The sequence below is a fragment of the Martes martes genome (genome assembly GCF_963455335.1).
Source record: "Martes martes genome assembly, chromosome: 6".
Lineage (NCBI taxonomy): Eukaryota > Metazoa > Chordata > Mammalia > Carnivora > Mustelidae > Martes > Martes martes.
In genome coordinates this window covers 6865295-6886217 of record NC_137893.1, presented here as the reverse complement: position 1 = coordinate 6886217, position 20923 = coordinate 6865295, and the positions used below count along the sequence as shown (strand labels likewise).

The 20923-nt window shown below is 42.8% G+C and overlaps 1 protein-coding gene across 4 annotated transcripts in view; it reads right to left on the bottom strand.

Annotated features, from left to right (window-relative positions):
• The window catches only part of PRKN (parkin RBR E3 ubiquitin protein ligase), a 1287019-nt gene that overhangs the window by 184425 nt on the left and 1081671 nt on the right, over window positions 1-20923 (bottom strand). For 3 of the 4 annotated variants that reach the window (XM_080807235.1, XM_080807237.1, XM_080807236.1), the window contains exon 8: window positions 10385-10446. The exons of the other annotated variant lie outside the window; for it this stretch is intronic. In XM_080807235.1, the coding sequence (XP_080663361.1) occupies window positions 10385-10446 (62 nt within the window). The remainder of the gene's footprint in view (window positions 1-10384; window positions 10447-20923) is intronic. 4 annotated transcript variants of the gene reach the window in all.

Here is a 20923-nt window from a genome sequence, read left to right as displayed (position 1 = left end):
TCCTTGTGTTGATGTCTCTCCACTAATTTTGGTTGTCAGAAGTGCATTCTCCAGTAAATTCCTCAGAAGGAGTGCATGGGGAAAATACTCATTGAGGTCTTACATATGGGTGACAGTTCCTTTGGGGCCTTTATTCTTGAAAATAAATTTGGCTGGATATAAAGTTATGGGCTCACAGTTTTTCCTCCTTGAGCACATTTACTGTCTCATTCCATGTGCTTCTGGTATAAGGAGTTATGGACAAGCCTGATGACAATCTGTTCTCTTTTTTTCCCTTTACAAATTGAATTGATAATCTTTTTACCCAGATGCCCAAAGGATTTATTTATTTATTTATTTATTTTTAGAATCTGGTAGTTTTGTTAGAATATATCTTGATGCTAGCCATTATTTGATCAATGTTCATGATTTAAGGAAGCTGTATTGAATTTAATTTTCAGCATTTGCTGTATTTTCTTGCTTCAATGTGTTTCTTACAGGATTTCTGGTATACTTATATTGGATCTTCTTTACTCACCTTCTCCATCTGTCAACTTCTCTGGACTCTGTCATCTCACTTTAGTTTCATGTTTTAGAAGTTTCTTCTTTTTCACTTCCTATTTCTCTTAAGACAACATCTGTTATTTATTTTTATTTGTATAATTTCTTAATCATGTTTTTCCTTTTGAAATGGTTGCTCTAGTTCCCACCTGACGGACACAGTTTTCTTGTGTCTCAGGACGTCATTCTGTTTTCCATTCCCTGTAACCTCTTCACAACTTTGTATGGGATTTAACCTTGCTTCTTCCTCTTGCACAGTTATATGTGAAATCAATTCTCCTGCAACTTTAGAAAAAAGTAGGATCCAGCATAGCTCTTGGTGGCTCTAGATCTTCCTCTTCTGGTGTGTGGAGCTCCTTTCTATGATCTCCAAGCTCTGCTGCCTCACTTTTAACTGGATTTTCTCTTTCCTCATACCCTTTTCTATTCCAAGCACATTTCTGCTCAGTGTGAGGCCCTGACTCGAAAGAGATCTTTTTTGTTGTTGTTGTTGTAGGATGAATTAACGAAATCTAACTCCTATGAGCACCAATTAATTAAATACTTCTAACAAAATAATCCATGGCAATGGGAATTAATAACAGTGATGGAGGATGGATTTCTATTTTAAATAAATGGCTCTCAAGCAATTGGCTATTTTCTGTTTTAACGAAATACCCCTATCTATTTAATTTAGTGAAGCTATTTCACTACTATGAGGATAGCTTTTATCTACAAAGACATTAACCTATGGACAAAGTCCAATAACGCTTTAGAAATTCTTGCTGACTGCATTCATAGTGGCTTCAAATACTGACAAAATGTGGAATTATGTTATTCTTTCCATTCATTAGCTGAGGAATTTATTTAAAAATGACTTTATTATAGTCATTCCATTTGCAATACACTTAAGAGAATTTGAAAATGCAATTTCTTTTCTAAAGGAAGACAAATATTTTAACTTATATACCTGGTAATTTCTGGTAATTAAAAAGTACACATATCTGAAATAAAACCTATGCTTACTGAGTGCATTACTTTTTTTTTTTAACCATGAAATTTATAAGAACAAACATTTGACCTGAAGACAGTAATGAGTTAGTAGTCACAGAAAGCTTCATGCCATAAGGAAAGAAATTAGACATGTAATTATCTGTAAGTCATTAGAGATACTTATTTGATTCCCTTCAAGATAGGGCCCACATTTCCATGGATTCCTTTCAGCCACTTACTGGCACGATGTTGAAAATGCGTTGAAAGAACCCGACTATATATTTACTAGAGAGTTGTGACAAATCAGCACTAAGTAGAGCAGAATATCTATATTCATCTAAGTGCAAAATACACACAATTGGTAAAGTGATAAATGGGCCCCAATCAGGGAAAGTGAACAGATACTGATCAGTTCGTACTACTTGTGTCTTATTTAAAGGCTTTCTTCACGTGTCAATAATGGAGAGCATTTTATGAACAGAACTGAAGGAATGTGATTAATTTGTAATGTGTATTAAGTCTGTGCAGAATCTACTCTCAGGTGAGCTCAAAAGAAACAAATCTCTAAAAATCCCTTATTTATTGTTTGCCTTTGGATTCACAGTGAGTGACTGTGTGCGCACCTGTGTATGTGTAGACATATTCATCCTAACCTGTCAACTAATGCTGTTTAAGCTATTAAAACTAGTTTGTCAATTTATAGATATATTTTCATAAAATGGATAATCCACAGACAGATGACTGAGATAATTTAGAGTCATAACATGATGTTCACAAACATTTTTGAAAATAAATATTAATATTAACAAAAGGCATACTACTTTGCCCCTAAGGAAAAAAATTTTGAACATTTCTTCTATTTCATCAGATTACAGTGAAAATGCATTCCATTAGTATGACCTATCTAGGTAAAAATCTCAACTCATCGCTATGGCTTATGTTTTATTTATTTGAAGAGTAAATTACTCAGTCTTTGTGTGTATGCTCATGGATTCTCCTAAGAATGGAAAATGTTTTTTTTTTAAAGTACAAAGTTCATAGAAGTTTCCATAAACTGCTATTTTAGGAATCTGAATAATGAATCATGGGAGAGTATAATCGAGGAGAGGTTGTAGTTTGGTGGTCTGTAGGTAGGTAGAAGAGTTGAGTTGGGTGGAATATTGTTCTGTAATGAAGCAAGAGTCACAGGTTCAAATCCCACATGAGCCAGCTAGCTTTCTCTTTCTTACTGGCCATTGACTACTTGCTAAAGACTGGTGGTCACTCGAGGGGTCGGGCCGGGAAGGACCTGCGCCTGACTATCCTGCACCACTGGAAAACCACCCGAAAGACCTGTGTGGGAAGACACGGATCTCTTCGTCGTGATATTGGACTTGCATGCTTTCCTAAGAAAATAAAGCAAAAAACAATGAAAACTGTTACGCTGAAAAGAAATAAAAAAATAAAAAAATATATATAAAAAAAAAGAAAGAAAGAAAATAAAGCAAAAAGGAACCTGAATTTTAAAAACTGCAGAAAATCTGAAGAAAGGAATACTAGGTAAATCTAAAATCTGAGAAAACTGGCAAATGTTCTGTCAAAATGAGTCACAGCTTGTCAGCAGTCCAGGAGATCTGTGGCAGCTTTTCAAATCCTCTGAGCAGGGAAGGAGGCTGTTTTTGTTCTGCCGTGGAATTTTCCAGAGCGTCCTTTTGGGGGCACTCAGGTACAGCTACAAAACTAACCCCTATACAGGCTGGGGCCTGTCTTGCTTTCTGCTCCCTAAATTCTGGCTTCTGTGAAGTCTTAGCCACAAGCACCCAGGGATTCCCTCCCTGGGTCCTCTCTCTGAAACCCGCGTGGAGGAGAGAAAACCCCATCAGAAATACCATTCGCTGAACTACTACTCTGTGCCAAACGACTGTGCCAACACTTTGCCTGTGCAGCTCATTCTCTGTCTACTCTGGAGACTAAAAGAAGAGGCCACTGAGTTACACAGAAGTTCAGTCCTTTGCTGACCTTCACACAGGCAGGACAACCCCAATTCCAAATCAGAAATCAGGGCTATGGCTCCAAAGAACACCCTTTCCCCAATACCGAGCTATGTCCACTTTTTTCTCTTTTTCCCTTTTTATTAAAAAACAAAAAACAAAAAACAAAAACAAAACAAAAAAACCCACAACCTTTTTTTCTTTCCAGCTCACTCTCATTCATCTTTTAGAAAATAATGAAAAACAGTTTATTATAGAATTTCCTCTTTGGATAAAAAAAATCTCAAATAACTTTATAGAGAAACACACATTTATCATGAATCCATTTCTCCTTGCTATGCAGAGGATGCCCTATTTTCTGTACATATTAGAATTTAAAAAACAAAAACAACAACAACGCTTGTTAAATTCTCAGTAACCTTAATCTTATTTTTCCTCATTTGCAGGTAGTTAGCCCTGGGGGAGTTGGTGACAGCCTCTGTGGGCGTGCCTGCCACATTGCTGTTTGTAGTCTCTGTTCCGTAGCTAATAATGTTTTCTTTATCCCTGGACATCTGTCATCGACTGATGAAGTAAATTGGCTAGAGAAAGGGCTGGACCCTGTTCACTGCATAGAGAAAACAATCATTAGGATGGCTGAAATCGGATATAAGGGAAACCAGATCAAACAACACCTGCAATATAATTGGAGCGATGGACTGTATCCTGGATTGCAATTTATGAGGTTTTTTTTTTCTTTCTTAAAACATTTTTAATTTATTCTATTTTTTCAAGGTAATTTCTACGCTCAACGTGGGGCTCAAACTCATGACTCTCAGACCAAGAGTTGCGCGTCCCACCGCCTGAGCCATTCTGGGGCCATGAAGTTTTTGCTTTTTCAGATGTTCCTGATGACATGATGTCAGGAAATATTTCATCCAGTGGTTGTGGAATCTTCCAGATAGGAGGTCAGAACCAATAGGCTGCTTCATCCCTTTTCTCTTCTGTGGCCTTGGCAGTGCCCCAGGAGGGTGAGGCTAAGAAGGTGGGTTCCCATGGACTGTTTTCCTCACAGGAGTTTTTTCAGTGAATGGGATTCCAGAGACTTCTGGAGGTTTTGCAAACAGGACGGCTAAGCACAGGCTGTTGATAAGGACAGTCAGCAGAGAGCAGGGGGGCCTGTGGACACATGTTACTTACCCTTTACTACAGTCCCTGAGAAGCGGGCTTGCGCAGTACGACTGCTGGCCTCCAAGCTCAAGCACCTCCCCTTCAGAGGAAGGGGACTTGTCTCTGACCTCAAGAGGCACCTCGGTGCTCATCTCCTCCCCGCCCCCTCCCTGTCTCTTCCTGGGCTTTCCTTTCCACAAACACATTTTCAAATATTGGGGCTCCTTAGGGTTCACATGGTTCCTGGTCTTTTATCTCCATTTGGCAACTCCCATGGATTTAAAATACCAGCTGCCCAGGGTGCCTGGCTGGCTCAGCGGGAACAGCATATGACTCTTAATCTCAGGGTCATGAGTTCAAGCCCCATGCTGGGTGTAGGGATCATGTAAATAAATAAACTTAAACAAATAAAAATAAATAAAATAAAATACCGTCTGGCGTCAGAGACGCCACATCTATCCCTCTATCTCTGACCCCTGACCTCCGTCTCCTCTGAACTCCAAATCACACATCCAAATCCCAACTTGCCTCCTCAATGCTTCAGGCCTATCACATCTGCTCAGACTTGGGCCCTGGATTCCTCACCTCTGTCTTGCCCTTCCTACCATCTTATGCATCTTGGCCAGATAAAACTGGAGGACTCCTTCATTTCCCTGACCCACAGCTAATCAACCCCTGAGACCTTTCATCCGACCTCTGAATGGTCACTCCCTTCTCTTTCCTCTGACAACGGTCTTGATCCAGATGCTATCCATATTGGACTGACATTCTTGAAATGTAATTTGGTTAATGCCCGCCCCCTGCTTAAACTTAAATTCAAGAATTTCCCATTGAACATAGAATTAAATTCAGATCTTGAGCATGGCCTACATGGTGTGGATGGTCTTCATTTTTTATCACTGTCCCCCTTGATCATTATCTCCTGGCCGCATTGCTTTCATTTAGTGGCTTGAACAGAGCAATCTCTTCACCTCTTGGGGGTCACTGAACATATGCTTCCCTCTATTCTGAATGTTCTTCTATCCCATACTGAGATCCCAGCTCAGCGAACAGTGGTGCCATCTCAACCTTGAAGGTTCACGGTCCCTTGGCTCCTTATTCAAAATAGGTTAAATCTCAATCACGGTTTTCATCTTAGCCTTTATCATGATTTGTTTGTGTGAGTTCCTTGTTTACCATTTTATCTAACACTAGCATAGCAATAGAACAAAAAAGGTATTCACGAAATGTTTGTTGAATAAATGAACTTTGTTTCCTGAAAATTCTGGTGATTGAACCTGAGGTGGGGGAAGCTGGTATAAATACAGGTACTTCTGAAACTTAGTTCTTCTGAAGGCTCTCGTGGTCCTATGGACTGATGACAGATATCACGTCTGGTGGGCCTTTTTTTTCTTTTAAGGCTCACCTTGAACTCTGGAGTCGCTTATGACCTACTATGTGATAACATCTTTGCCAAGTAGGTTGGACTTGGGGGCATGAAAGGTACTTTGTGAACATGAATTATAAAGACAAGTCACAGGGCCAAGAAGCTAAAGTAAATGGGTTATGCTAAACTCCAAGGAGTTTTCACTGTATTTTTATTTTAGGAAGGCAAGTTATTTATAGTGTGTAATGATTTATTTTTAATCTAGATCCCCCAAATCAAATGCCTATTAGGGACTGATGAAAATGGAAAGGAATCTACATATGAAGAAATTAGATGACCGATAAGCATCTCCACCATCCAGCAATGGATTCAGTAATTAACCAGTAACTGTGTTCATCTTATCAGTTCACTTTAAGGTGTACATCACACTCATTTTATTGCCTACCTTGTTGTTACTAGTTCAGTCTACTAATTGAATAGAAATAATGTCAATAGTATTTACATCAGAAACATTATGGTATAGCACTTACTGTTTGCAACTCACTTTGCAATCCTATTTATTTCCAAAAACTCTAAGAGATGACTGACCATTTCTCTTCCTTTTCTACAAATGGGAAAGTCACATTAGTGAGGGAAGGAAATGATGTGTCCAAGGGCACTTGTAACACACATTAATATAAAGTTTCTTTTCATCGAGTGATAAAAGTTGCCTCCAGCATCCAGAGAGAGCCTTGGACGTTTCATCTGCTCCAGAGAGGGAGAGGCCACCCTACTCCAACCTGCAGGAGCTGGACTGCTCGGCTTTCTCTCCTGAAACTCAGCTACCATCTGCCCTGAGGCCACCAGCTTCTGTCATGTATCATCAGGACAGAAATGTCCCAGACTGGCACATCTGATTTGTATCAGTCCCTGAAGCAGTCCCTGGCTCCCCTGTCCTTCTCCCGTCTGATGCCCACCCCACCCCCCAACATGGCTCTGTGCATCCCTTTGCCCTACTTTGTCCTCGAGCTGCCCAACTCCTGCCCCTGTGCTGGGGGAGCCAGGGCTGCCATTAACTGGCATCCACTCCCAAGGTGCTCTCCTGTTCTCCCCTCACTGAAACTGGCTCCTGCCCTGGGACACCCCTTCGCTGGCCGCTCCCACACATGTTTTCTGCACACTTTGTACCACCAAACATTGCTCAGCAACGCTCCAGTTGAACAGTTCTCTTCTCTCCTGAAACCAGCCCTCCAGCCGTGAACTTCAAACCATCAGTCTCCACTGGGCGCTCTTCCTCCAGGCAGCTCCTGAGTCCCGCCCCCCAGTCTCTCTCACCCCATTTCTCGAAGCTTCAGTTGGTGACTCACCAGAACTCTCTCCAAGTCAGCTCTGGTGACAATTCTGGAGTGTCTCAGTGTCCACACGGGCCACACTTCTAGCACTCTGGCTTCCCCAGTTCATGACCTCAATTTCTGCAGTCAACTTCTTCTCCATCCTGAGTCGGCCATCAGCACTCCCGGCCTCCTCTGATCCCGCCATTGCCAGTCCCTGAATCCCTCCATGGACTAGACATCGAGGATCTCATTCTTTGGCCAACACCTACTTTCCCAGCTAAAGCTTCCTAGTCCTTAAACTCCAAAAACACTTTGGACCCACTGGGACCTGGAACCAACGGACCAACTACCTTTGCCAACCCTCCCTCTTCTCATCCCACCTCTCCGCTCTCCTAGTAGAGAACCAAACTCTGAGTTAAACCCAACTCTGTGTTCTCTGCCCCTGTGTCTACACAGTTGAATGTGACAGAAAGACACCGGGCTGATGGATCTCACTCCAAACTCATTTAGTTCCTGTTTACTTACTCCCCACCCTCCTAAATGACACTTTCACTATCCTTTCCTCTCCCGGGAAAGCTCCCACCTCCACTCTCAGCTGCCAACTTTGCTTCCTGTTTCACTAAGAGGAGCAACAGCAGCAGTCACCCTGCCTCTTCGGCGGTCCCCACTGCCACCAAGCTGAGCTGTCCATCCTTGTGTCTCAGCAGAGCCTCCACTCAGTGGTTGTGAGCCAGGACATTGTTCCTGATGGCCTCTCCTCTCCCCTGCATCACCAGCCCCCTACTCCTCTACAGAGTCATCCAATCGACCCGTAAACATGCCTCAGCTTTTCCTATAAAAAAAGAAAATGATCTTAATTCCACATCCCCCCACCCCAGGTGCCTCATTTCTTGGCTTTCCTTTACAGCCGAATTCCTCAAAAAAGAAGTTCCCAATATTCGCTCTCTCCCATTCCTCTTCCTCCTCTCACATGAACCCAACTCAAGCAGCTTTCACCCCCGCCATTTCCTGGTCAAGGTCACCGATGACCTCCAAGTTTCAAATTCCAGTGTTTCTTTCTCACCCGGCTCCTGCTTGGTCTCACAGAGCACGGACGATCAGTCTTCCTCCCAGAAGTACTTCCTGCCTTTGTCTTTTGGGGCGCGCTTTCCTGGATTTCCTCCCACCTTACTCTGACCACACCTCGTAGTGTATAATGCTTTTTATGTGAAATGAGCCTTCTAGAGCCTCACTTCAGAAATTCTGTCCTTGCTTTATTCTCTCTCTGGAAAGCTCCTTTCCCAGACATCACCAGATGCTCTCCTGCACGCCCTTCAGTCCTCACCCACAAATCACCTGTTCAGTGAGGTTCTTCCTGACCACCTCATATAAAATCTCAGCTCTTCCCCCTGCTACCACTACCCCCTTTTTGGTTTTATTTTTCTCCATGGCCATAAGAACCACCCAGCATAATGTATATCGAACATGTCTGTGTGTATATAGCATAGCAGTTTTCCACTGATAGGTATCTCTTTTCACTCCTATACCCCTGTAACCAAGAATGGTTTATAGCACCTGAGTAGGTGCTCAGTAAGTATCTGCTGAACGAAAGGAAAGAAGAAGGGAAGGAAATGTGGTTTTTTTCAGGAAGTAAAGATCAATATTGCTGTGATATACCATATCTCCATGTTGCACAACTAATCAGAGTAGTATTGATTTTGATTACGGCTCGATTACATTTCTAGGAGAATGCAAAGTGGCCTGACTTGTATGCAAATCTGAGATGATTACAGTTGGCTTCTTTCCCTACTAATCACCAATGACTCTAACACAAATAGGGAAATAATTTGCAAATATTAGTACAAGTTAGAAGAGAAGGCTCCATTATCTGAGCAGAAATGTCAGGGCGACAATCAGTAATCCTCACTGTAGGAAATCTCTCAGGCTTCCACAGAAAAATGGCTGGGGGACGCATGTGTTTTCCTAAATAGGTGTGTCTGAGGGAGTCCATTATTAACTCTTACCTGCAATGGAGGATAACTGATTTTGCCTATATTTGAATAAACACTTAATGCCTGCTGAATTCTGCAATTTATGTAATGAAAATACTAAGGAGACATCCTAAAACCTGTTAAATCAAGGAATTGGAAATAATTCTAGTTTTTTATCCTCCCAATTAACTCCTTTCTGGTTTTAATCTAATATTGGACGCGGGCATCCAACTTTGTAACATACATATACCACATGGACCACAAACTCATCAACAAAACTCATCTTCCTTTGTGCATCCTCTGGTCAAATGTGGCAAAGATGACCTTTGGGGGTAAAAAGCAGTAGGAGAGGGCAAAGTAGGTCACACCCCAAGTCGTCAACTATTTGGTGTGAATATTTCAAGAATAACTTGACATCAAAATTTAATAAAATACTGCAGAAGCTGTAATTCTACACAAAGATTAAGAAATTTATTTGTACACAGCCGAAGTGTGTGTTGTGGGTGCCCATGCGGGTGTGTGTGTGTGTGTGTGTGTGTTTAATTTGGCCCCCTGAATTATTTACTTAGCACATCTATTTAAAATCTGACATCTCACTGGGCACCACAGTACTTAAGCAGTTTACTTTCAATGGGCCACCCTGAGTATTTATGTAAGTTACACGTTCGCATCCGTAGAGAAAGCTGTTGCAGCGAAATACGGAGAACGTACACCAAGTGCAAAGCTCTGGTGAGAGGGGCCGCCTGGCACCCTCACCCACAGCCCTCACATCGGGGCCGTCTGTGACGACGGGTCTCTCAGGCCTCACACATATGGACACTAACTTGTTCGCTTCTCTGTCACCACCCTGTGCCTGCTTACTGCCAGCAACCTAAGCTGCAATGCTCTGGCAGATAGCAGATGTACCAATTAATAACCCGTCAGGTCTGACGGATAGAAGAGGGAGAGGGTGTCCTCACACGTACCCGCGGCGTGGCTTTCTTCCCCATTTTAGGGCGCCAAGGGTCAGGAGACACACTCTCCCTCCCTGGAGAGAGCCCACACTGTCTCATTAGTGTCCATCTTTCACGACACGCCGGCGCTGCCTTTGAGAGGCTGACTCACCTGCTCTTCTCCAAGAATCCTGAAGTGATGCAGCTCTTGAATCAAGGAGTTGGGGCAGCCGGCTGTCGGAGAGAAGAATGAAAATCACAAACACGTGATTCCTATTCTGTGTGGCAACGTGTCCTCACATGCAGTTATGACTAAGCCACCAGTGTTACTGGGGAGGACACAGGGGCCCATCCGCACAACACATTCTAACCAACCATGCAAAAGCCACGCCTCGGAGGGAGCTGTGGCTGCTGTCTGCTCCCCCACTGCGACGCCGGAGCTGCGGGTGAGTGTGGCCAAGCCTTTTCTCCCTCCTGATGGTGACCTGGCCTTTGTGGGGCTTTAGGCCACCCTGTCATTTCTCCCCAGCACGTCACTTGTTCCTTATAGAGAGCCAGGATTCTGTGGGGCTGGAGGGGTGGAGCTGGTGAGCGTAGGTTCATTGTGCTTATTTTATCACATCTTGTTGCCTCGCTCTGCGGTGGGTAAGGGGAGTGGGCTGCACACAGAGAGGTAAGAGGGAAGATGGGGCAGCTGGATACCACATTTTTTTTTAATGATTTTATTTATTTATTTGACAGAGAGACAGCAAGAGAGGGAACACAAGCAGGGGGAGTGGGAGAGGGAGAAGCAGGCTTCCCTCTGAGCAGAGAGCCCGATGCGGGGCTCGATCACAAGACCCTGGGATCAGGACCTAAGCTGAAGGCAGTCGCTTAACGACTGAGCCACGCAGGCACCCCTGGATACCACAACTTCATGGGATTTGGTTGTAGTTTAGAGCCTTGCCTAGTTCTTCCAGGAGACTCTGTCAAGACCAAAAGGGTCCTGTCTTTCGGTCTAGAAAGGGGCTCTTACGTAAAGGACCTGGGAAGAGAGGCAGGATAGTCGGGATGCCCATTACCTTCCACTCCACCCAGTCAGTAAGAGCCTCTTCAGGCTTTCCCAGTTTCTTTCTCCAGTTGTGAAAAGAAATAAGCCAATAAGTTATATATATGCATGCCAGCACATGCTTAGTTATTTAATTATGGTCCATCCCTGTCCTTTTAATTGAATAATTGTACATATTAGTTTGTAGTCATTTATAATATTAACTCGAGTAACAAAAATTGATATAAAAGCTCATTTCTTAGATTCAATCTAGGGACTGCACAATCTGTTGAAGCTTCTACTAAGGAATTGGGTTATATGCAAAATGCCCCAAGGCAGTCACTGTGCTATTGTTCATGTTACTCCGCACTGGGATGTAAGAATGACGGGAAGTACCTAGAATGTCTGTCTGGGGAGAGCAGGCTGAGGAAGGAGGGAGTTGCCATCTTCGCTGGGATGAAGGAGTTATCCTTTGCAAAAGATATTATATTTGTGGTTTATTCTAGAACGTAGGGTTAAAACTAAGAGGCAAAAATGACGGCAGTAGACCTTGGTTCGACATAAAGAAATTTCTAACTTAAAAATGGAATACATTGCCTGATGAGCTAGTGACTGTAGGTTTTCAGACACAGGCCCTAATGACTATTTCTGCAGGATATCGTAGAGATGAACTTGACCAAGTCCGTTCCAATTCAGAAATTCTGTGGTTATGTAAAATGGTGAAACACAGTTTCGGTGTTTGATGTTCTATTCGACACAGTCTTTGATATTATAACATTTCATACTTTGTGAGAGTGGTTTACAAATGCTCACCAAAGTAGTACAATAAAGAATTTAAAAAATATAAAATCTAAAGAGCCAATATCACCACCTGATAGTAGACCAGGAAAATAAATGAAAAATCTGAGATGAATATTTTGGTGAAAAACACAGTATGCTAATTGCTTGCGGCATGTTCAATGTTATAAAGAAGGGAAGCTAGACCCTTGACATTAGGACTGTGTTTGTCCAACTGGATGCCATGGACATGTGGTCTGAAGGTTCTTTTTGAGATGTTCGTATCAGAACTACTATTCTGATAATTACCTAAACAATTAGGAAAAGTCATGCTGGATCATTACTTGGCCACGATTCAACTAAAAACTTTGGCGGAAGTTCAGCCTCATCTCAGTTCTAGAGTTTAGATCATCTTGGTAACTAGAGGTTCAGTGAAACTCATAAGGAAAGAGCAGAGGCAGAATTCCAGAGATGCATTCCCAACAAGCTGGGGGTCCATGGTCTGACGCCAAGTGTAGGAGGTTCACATGGGAGCAGCCCCGTGGGAACATCGGGATGGGCACATGCAGATCGGGGGAACCTGGCCAACCAGCCAGGGCCTTGGTTGCATCCCAGGGAAGAATTTAGTTTCAGTAAAATGCCAGCATCTATGATATGAAATTCACAGAGTTAACTGGAATACTTTGGTTTTGTTCTTTTACTTATATTTAATTTACTAATTTTCATTTGGGCCTTCTAGTTGTATAAGCATAGAATGTTTAAATCTAGACATTTTTAAGAGAGATTATTTTACAAAATTAATTTTCTTCAACCTTGGAAGTTTTAGAGGATTTTTTAAAACACTGTCCTTCAAACCCCTCAAACTTGAGGAAAACTGATGTAACTTTCATGCCAGGTAAAATAAGAACCAGAATTTAAAGTTAGCCCGTCTTTGGGATTTGTATTCTAACATTCTCCTAAGACGTAACTACAAGGATTGATGTCAATGAGAGTTCCAATATAAACATCTCTCACAGAAGACTAGATAATTACCCGGAACACCTGGTAGGTGGAATAAAATATAATAAACAAGGACAGATATGGCATTAGTTAGAAGGGAAGACATGTGAGGGGGTCAAGATATTGAAGGGGCCACGGGAGGGGCATCTGTAACTGTGTTCACCGCAGAACAGCAGTGTGGGAAATGGACAGACACAAACTTCCTGTGAAGGCGCGATTCAAAATCACAAAACTAGAAACACAAGACACACAGAGAATTCAGTCGTGTGAGGAGGGTAGAGGCGCCAGGAGGAAGAAAGACCCTGGCAAAGAAGGATTACACACGGCGAGTGCTGTGAATGGTGGTGCCGCACTCTTGGTTCCTGCAAATTCCTCACACAGAGCCTGCAGGCGCATGGCAGTGGGTCACCCTCCGGAGCCGTGGTTGTCTCCCTGGCCCAGTCAAATCCTCACGGTGCCCGGCATCCTCTGCCTTTGGGACCCGAGGGGAGATCTTTCCTCGAGATGATGGAGAAAAGGCTCCTATTAAAATGTGCATATGGTGGGACACCCGGGTGGCATAGTCTGTTGAGTCTCCCAACTCTTGGTTTTGGCTCAGGTCATGACCTCAGGGCAGTGAGATGGAGTCCCGGGTCAGGCTCCACGCTTAGCACGGAGTCTGCTTGAAATTCTCTCTCCCTCCTCCCCTGCCTCTCCTGCTCCTGTTCTCTCTCTCAAATCAATCAATCAATCTTAAAAAAATAATGTGCATGTGGTACATCATGCCGCCCTTCCTTGGGGTTTCTGTCCCACTAAGAAGGTAGTGGCCTTTGATGTCCTCTGTCGCTGGCCCCGCACTGTCTCTGAGCCCTCTGTCTCCCTGCGCATCGCACTGAGACCACTGAGACCATGATTGCCCGCCGCTTCGACCACCCAGCAAGCTGCTGTCTTCAGCCGTTTGCACTTGCCGCTCCCTCTGTCCGGAGAGCTCTTGGCCCCGACATCTGTATGGAGGGCTCCCTGCCCACTTCAAGTCCTTTCTCAAATGTCACCTTCTCAGCGAGAATGTCTGGGGCAGCCTGCATAAAACCGCAGCCTGTTTTCACCCCCACGCACTCCTCCCACTGTATTTTCTCCAGAACGAAACCATCTTCTAATGCACCCTATACCTCGTGTCCTTTAGTTTCTGTCACCGGCTGCTGAAATGTGAAGGTGATGAAAAAATTAGAAAGTGGATGTATTGTTAATAATATTAATGGCATTTCTACATCTAATGATGGCTGCTGTTACTTCTTATAAAAATTTCCTGCATTTAAAAGGGAAGCAGAGAAAGACAATTATCATATGGTTTCACTCATCTGTGGAACATAAGAAATAGCGTGGAGAACCATAGGGGAAGGGAGGGAAAACTGAACGGGACGAAATCAGAGAGGGAGACACACCGTGAGAGGCTCTGGACTCTGGGAACCAAACTGACTGTTACAGAGGGGAGAAGGGTTGGGGGGGGGGGATGGTGTAACCGGGTGATGGGCATTAAGAAGGGCACATGTTGTGATGAGCACTGGGTATTAAAGGCAACTAATGAATCGTTGAACACTACATCAAAAACTAATGATGTACTATAGGATGGCTAATTAAACATAATAATAATAATAATAATAATAATAAAATTAAATTAAAAAAAAGGGAAGTGAGTACTTGAAACATTTGCTACATGACTACTGTCTTAAGAAATAAAAGTCAGGACTTCTTTTTTCCAGTTCTGATGTGTGAAGGGCTTGGGAGTCATGACTCCTACCCTTACCATAAGGAAAATCTGGGCAAACTGAAAACCAGCAACTTTTCTTAGACCCATCAGGGAACTGATGTCACCCTGGAATCTCGAGAGGCAGGCAAATCCCCCTGTGACAGTTAGGTCTGCCGATGTGGAGCGTAAGCCACTGGAACTGCAAACTGGTGGGTACCTTCAGATGCCCATTTCGATGAACTACAGATTACACGGAGGGATTGTCGAAGGGGTCAAAAACAGAGAGAATGAGACATGAAGGTTAGATGCTGAGCCATTTCCCTTATCAGAAGAAATTCTAGTATGTTGGCTTTAGCAGGTGATGGACCAAGTAAAAGTCCCAAGAGTCTCAGAGGGCGGGTTTTTCAGTTGATGTGATGGGGACCCGATCACTTTCTCTGGTCTTGGCAGATCAGAAGGTAAAAACCAGGACTTGTTTTGGGAGGGCACGTGTGAAGCTCTAACTTGCTTGGAAAACATCTTAGACAATGGTTTAGAGGGAGAAACACCAATAGTAGAAGACGCATGACACCAGGCATTTAAATCCGTCGTTGTCATCTTTCCTTGAGAAAGAATTGCCGAGGAAATGAACTAAGTGGCAGTGTTGCATCCACAACTATTTTGGGTGTCATACAGAAGGAAGGAAGTGTCATATTGTTTGTGAAGATGGCAAATCTAGCTGGGTTGAAAGAACGACTAAACGGTCACACTTCTGTGAATGAGGAGCGTGTGTAAAATCAAGAATGTGTGCTGTGTGGGCATGCACATCGGGACGCGGGGTCCTTCCCGAACATCCCTGGAGGAGAGCAACTGGTGTGCAGACAAGAGGTGTTTCCCTGGTTGTCACTGTCCTGTCGTTCCCCTCTGCCACCTCCCCCGGGGGTGGACTCTACAGTCTATTTACCCCATGTATGGGGGTGGGGGTGGCACTCTCCATCCCAACCTGTCCCTTTCCCCTCACTCCCATGTCCCTGGTCCAGGAAGAAATGAGAAGTAATGATGAAGCAAGAACAGGAGAAGGAAACGAAGTGACTGTTCATCTCCACCACTAACGAGCCGTGCAACCTCGGGTCACAGATACTGTGCGAGCTTTAAAGTCTTCAGTTCTCACTTGTAAGAATGGGAGTAAGAATATTTAACTTATGGGGTTGCTGTCGGCAATGTGAGCAGGTATCTACGTGTTTGTATATCTATCAGCTTGCAGAGCTCCTTGTACACGGTGGGCTCTTGGTGAATGGTGGATGCTGCTTTGAGAGTCTCCGAAGGGCAGGGGTGCTTGTCCGACGGGGCTTGAGATGGGTGTTCTGTTGCCCTCCCAGAAATCCCTTGTTGCCTGAACCCTCATTATTTAGTGGCCGATTTTGCTAAAGGCACCCAGGATCCAATGACATGTTTGAGATTATCAGGGCAATATGCTGAAAAACAAAAGATTGTCAATTACGTGTATGTGTGTATGTTTATAAAGTGCATGTATATACACACATGTATGTTCACATGTATGATCACACATGCTTAGAAAAGCATGATTAGTATAAATGTAAGGCCTTAAGTCTGTTTCCTTTTATTAATTCATTTATTCATTTACTCACTCCAATAATCTCAAGTGATTAATGAGCAACTTGATATAAAACTTTACGACATTTTTACCTCTGAACTCGCTGGAAGATATTTTTTATCTCACTGGCCAATTCAAATGGCATCATTTACATAACTATATTTACAAAGCAAGTGAATAGAGGCAATCAGGAAAAATAACTGAAGTCCCTGATCTCCAGGCACATCCAATTATCCAAATATGCAAAAGGGAAACTGACTCAAATTTTTGACAAAAGGGACAGTTAGCAACTGCTTAATGTACCTTCTGTTTAGCCTTCTGAGTCAGCCGTAACACACAGTAAGGGCATCACTTGCGTATGCAGTCAACAGATGGATGATTATGGCAAACAAGCTGTGGTTTAAAAACAAATATCCCACAAAGATGTCAAAGAAGAGAGCTGACAACTCATAATTCTGTTGAACCAGAGCTGATCTGGTTTTGTTGTTGTTGTTGTTGTTGTGGGAGGCGGAGGGAGCTCTGTTTTCTACTTGTGACTGCTTTGTAGTATCTTTTTTTAAATTTTATTTTATTTTCTCACTGTTCCAAGATTCATTGTTTATGCACAAGGCTACTCGCCTTTTGTCACCCAGGTTGTGAATGAAGCAAATGACAGAGCTGAGTAATTGACAATTCTACCTTGAAATTCTAACTCTAAATCCCAGACTCTATGCATTGCAAACTACTTTCTGCCCTGTCATGACGGTTTAACAAAAATGAGTATTAGATTTTGCATATAAATATGCTGTAAATTCCGAAGTTCATAAACCGCACTATTTTAATCCTCAAACTTATAATAAGATTAGTCTGTTTAACTTGAACACACTTCTTGTGTTTCGGGGACAGAATATGCTACCATAAGACACCAAAAATCTATGCACAACAGAAATACAAAAGCAATATGAAATTGTAGAGGTTAAAAGTGTTCATCATGGAGTGAATAGAAAAATGAACAAAAGGGAGTAGGACCACGGGCAGTACAACACTGTCTTTCCAAAAAAGACAATGGATTCAATGTGAACGTGTTGCTGCACAAAGCTTCTATCAATGGCAACTAATTAAATTGAATTGAAAAGCACTTTTAGGGGAGCCTGGTTAAGCTGATTAAGCATCTGATTCTTGGTTTTGGCTGAGGTCATGATCTTGGGGTTGTGAGATCAAGCCCCATGTTAAGATTCTCTCTCTGCTTCTTCTGCCTTCCCTCTCTTAAAAAAAAAGAACAAGAAAAAAAATTTTTTTCAGGCTTATATGTGTAGTGCCTATCACAATTTTTGTTGCCTTTAAATTATTTGTTAATAACTGCTTTTCTCACCCTGAATGCAGACTCCATGAGAACGGGGACTTGCTCACAGCCTCATCTAGGACCTGGAAACTGTGTCCAGCACAAGGGTAATACTTAATAAATATGCGCTGACAGATTAAATAAATTAAGGGGGGAAAGCCCTTGCCTTCTGGTTCTCACAAACAAGAGCACTGGAAAACAGGTAACTTTACAAGCCTGCGCAGAGTTCATTTAAAGACCTATGAGATAAAGTCTATTTGCCCTTGGGTCAGTTTTGTAAAATCTCAGAAATGAATTATTTCCTATTTTAAATGCAAGGTTTAATTTTTTAAATACAAAATATTAACATGCCACTACTCAAGCAAGAAAGGGTTCTTTAAATGCTCCATTTCCTACTGGCCTTGTCAAAATAAAGCTAACTTTCAGTGAGGGTAGAGTTCTGTTATGAATGAAGACACAGGCCAGGTCTGCTGAATGGGCTCTGATTGCGCCCCCCCAACGGGGAACCACTCAGACCACTGCAGAAATGTCCAAATATCTTCCTTCAGACAGCCACACAGCTGCCAAATGCTATCTGATGATTCTGTTTGTAGCAATGACCATCCGATCTCACTCTTATATTTTATGGACCGGCATCTAATTCCTTCAGTGATCAAAGATAGATTGATGTAATTCATAGTCATGTGTTCAAGAATGAAATGTCTTCATTTTTAAACAACTCTTAGCTGTCGCTATCCCTAGATGGACCCTCTGCCAGTCTAGAATTCTCTTCTATAATGTTACCTACAGCTGGATTTCAGGCCCTGTCTCAAGACTTTGTTCAGTGACAGGGACGAGAAGACCAGAGGACCAGCTGAAGAATTCCATTCTGATAATGAGGCATTCTTGTGGTCAAAAGGATCTTTCTAGATACAAGTTGTAGCTTTGGAGTGACAGAGATCATATCCAGTCTTTTAAAGCCTTTATTAGCCTTCTCTCTCCTGGGGCAAATACCCATTTGCCTGCAATAATATGTAATATATGTGAAAATTTATAGGAAGCATCCAGATGTTTATTTCCTTTCCCTCTATTGTTAGATTTGAGCTTGTAGTTGGCAATATTCCTGTTCAAGTTTGGTACTAGGGAAGTCTCCTGTTTATTCACTGTTGCCACACTCACCCATGTATACAGATCCCTGATCAGATACTGGGGAGCCCAAGGTTGAGCTTTCATGGTGCTTGGTTCTAAGAAGGCTTTGATAGATACACTGTTTGCAAGGTCAGGCTTCTTAGATGAGAGTTCTCACTTTTCCTCATTTCACCTTTGACATCACACTGGTGGGTTTCCTTCCACCCTGCTGATAAAGAGTTCTGTGATGTCCACTCTGAACTTCCGACCCAAGAGCTTGTCCCAGAATAGTCGCCTAACTTGTTGGCCCTGGGGAAAGTACAAAAACATGTCACTTGTTTGAATATTTCAAAGTCGTGTTAAGATCCCCTATTATTAATGTATTCATATCAATATGACTCTTTATCTTGATTAACAGTTGTCTTATGTAGTTGGCTGCTCCCGTATTGGGGGCATAAATATTTACAATTATTAGATCTCCAAAGTCGTAAGTCAAACTAAAAAAATGTTAAAAAATATGTTTCACCCTTTTGACAAGTAACACCTGTATGAAGATCTGGAAGGTGGAAATTTGGAACTCTCGAACCTCTGGCAGGTTTTGCACGACCCAGCCCCCACCATAAGTCACCAAGCCAGTTAAGAACTCAGGGCTATTTGTGCAGGAAATTCTGAAGGCACATGTATCTGGGAACTCAGGAAGGGCTCGGGTCCTGTGGTCTCTTGTGAGTTGAGGTGTGAACGGAGGTCAAGGAAGGGCCTAGGGCAGGGCCCCTCTTGCCGACAGAAGTACTTCTTGTCAATGGCCCATCCCCGTCCTCCTTCTCTTTCACCCCCTTGTAGTATCTGACGTCGGGTCAACACACATTCCTTCAAACTATTCTCACTGGAGTCGGAGATTCTGTTACATTCTTTTGCTTCTCTGTGCTCTTTGTTGTCCCTTCCCACCTCTCCCTTCAGCTAACATGAGTCTAGTATCCAGCCCATAGTAGCAGCCCTGTTCCTCTCTCCTCCAAGGTACCAGCCTGCTTCAACAGGGGGCTTTCCGTCCGTCTCCAGCGGTGAGCTCGCTTGCTCCCAAGCTCCAGCGACCCCATCCAAGTGGAGAAGTTCCACAGTGAGCGTCCCACGCCCTCCTTCATGACTGCTTCCGCGGTCCGTCGGTCAGTTCTGGTGAATCTCAGTTGGCTCTTAATGGACACAGACCTCCCAAGTGCTCACAGTGTTTTTACTTTGTCTTCAGCTGATGGCAGAACCTGAAATCCAACTCACTGCTTGGCAGTTTCTGAGAGTCAGTCCTTCCTCATTTTGAAAAGTTAAAGAAAGTCCACCTCCCGAACTTTGAACTCTGTTCCGCGGTCATCGTTGCTCAAAGACTCCTGGCAGTGCCTCTGAGGTTATATGTGGGTTCATTTGCAGACCTAACAGCACTTAAAATACTTGCATGTTCCTTATTCTGTTCTCATTTTTCTTTTTTTTTTAAATTTTTATTTATTTTTAAAATTTCTTTTCAGTGTTCCAGAACTCATTGTTTATGCACCACACCCAGTGCTCCATGCAGCACAGGTTCCTCCTGAAGTTGTCTGTCCTTTCCAACATGGGAAAGAAACATTCTCTTTTCTCAAGAAAACAGGAAAGACTGGGATTAAAAAGCTTTTCTGACATTGTGCCATCTTCCTCATGGATGGCCTTTCCCTGTTGTCTTGTGTCCTTGACCCAACTTTAAAAGCCTGTTTTGTTGTCTTTGGTCATTGCAATTAAAATGTCATATCATTCTGGGCCTATCCGGACAATACGCGCACAGGTTTGTGCTTTTCTCTTGTTTTCTCTGCTATTAAATCCTCACTCATCTCTCCCACCTGCTTTCTAAAAATCTGAGCTCACTGTAAATAAAAAAAGAAAAAAGTTTGGTATTGCCTGGTTGCTATTAAAAATGAATAAGGACATGTATTTTTACAAAAGCATATGAAGACAGGATTGAACCCTGTTTTTTTAAAGGATGACTTTTAAACTGGGGTTTTTACCTCAATTAATATCTATAATCAACCTTTACTATCATTTAGTTCCATATAATAAGGCTATTTTACAATCTAATTCAGAATCTCCTCAGGATAATGCTTTATAAAGTTGTGGATCATTTCCATAAAGTCTGACAACTGATAA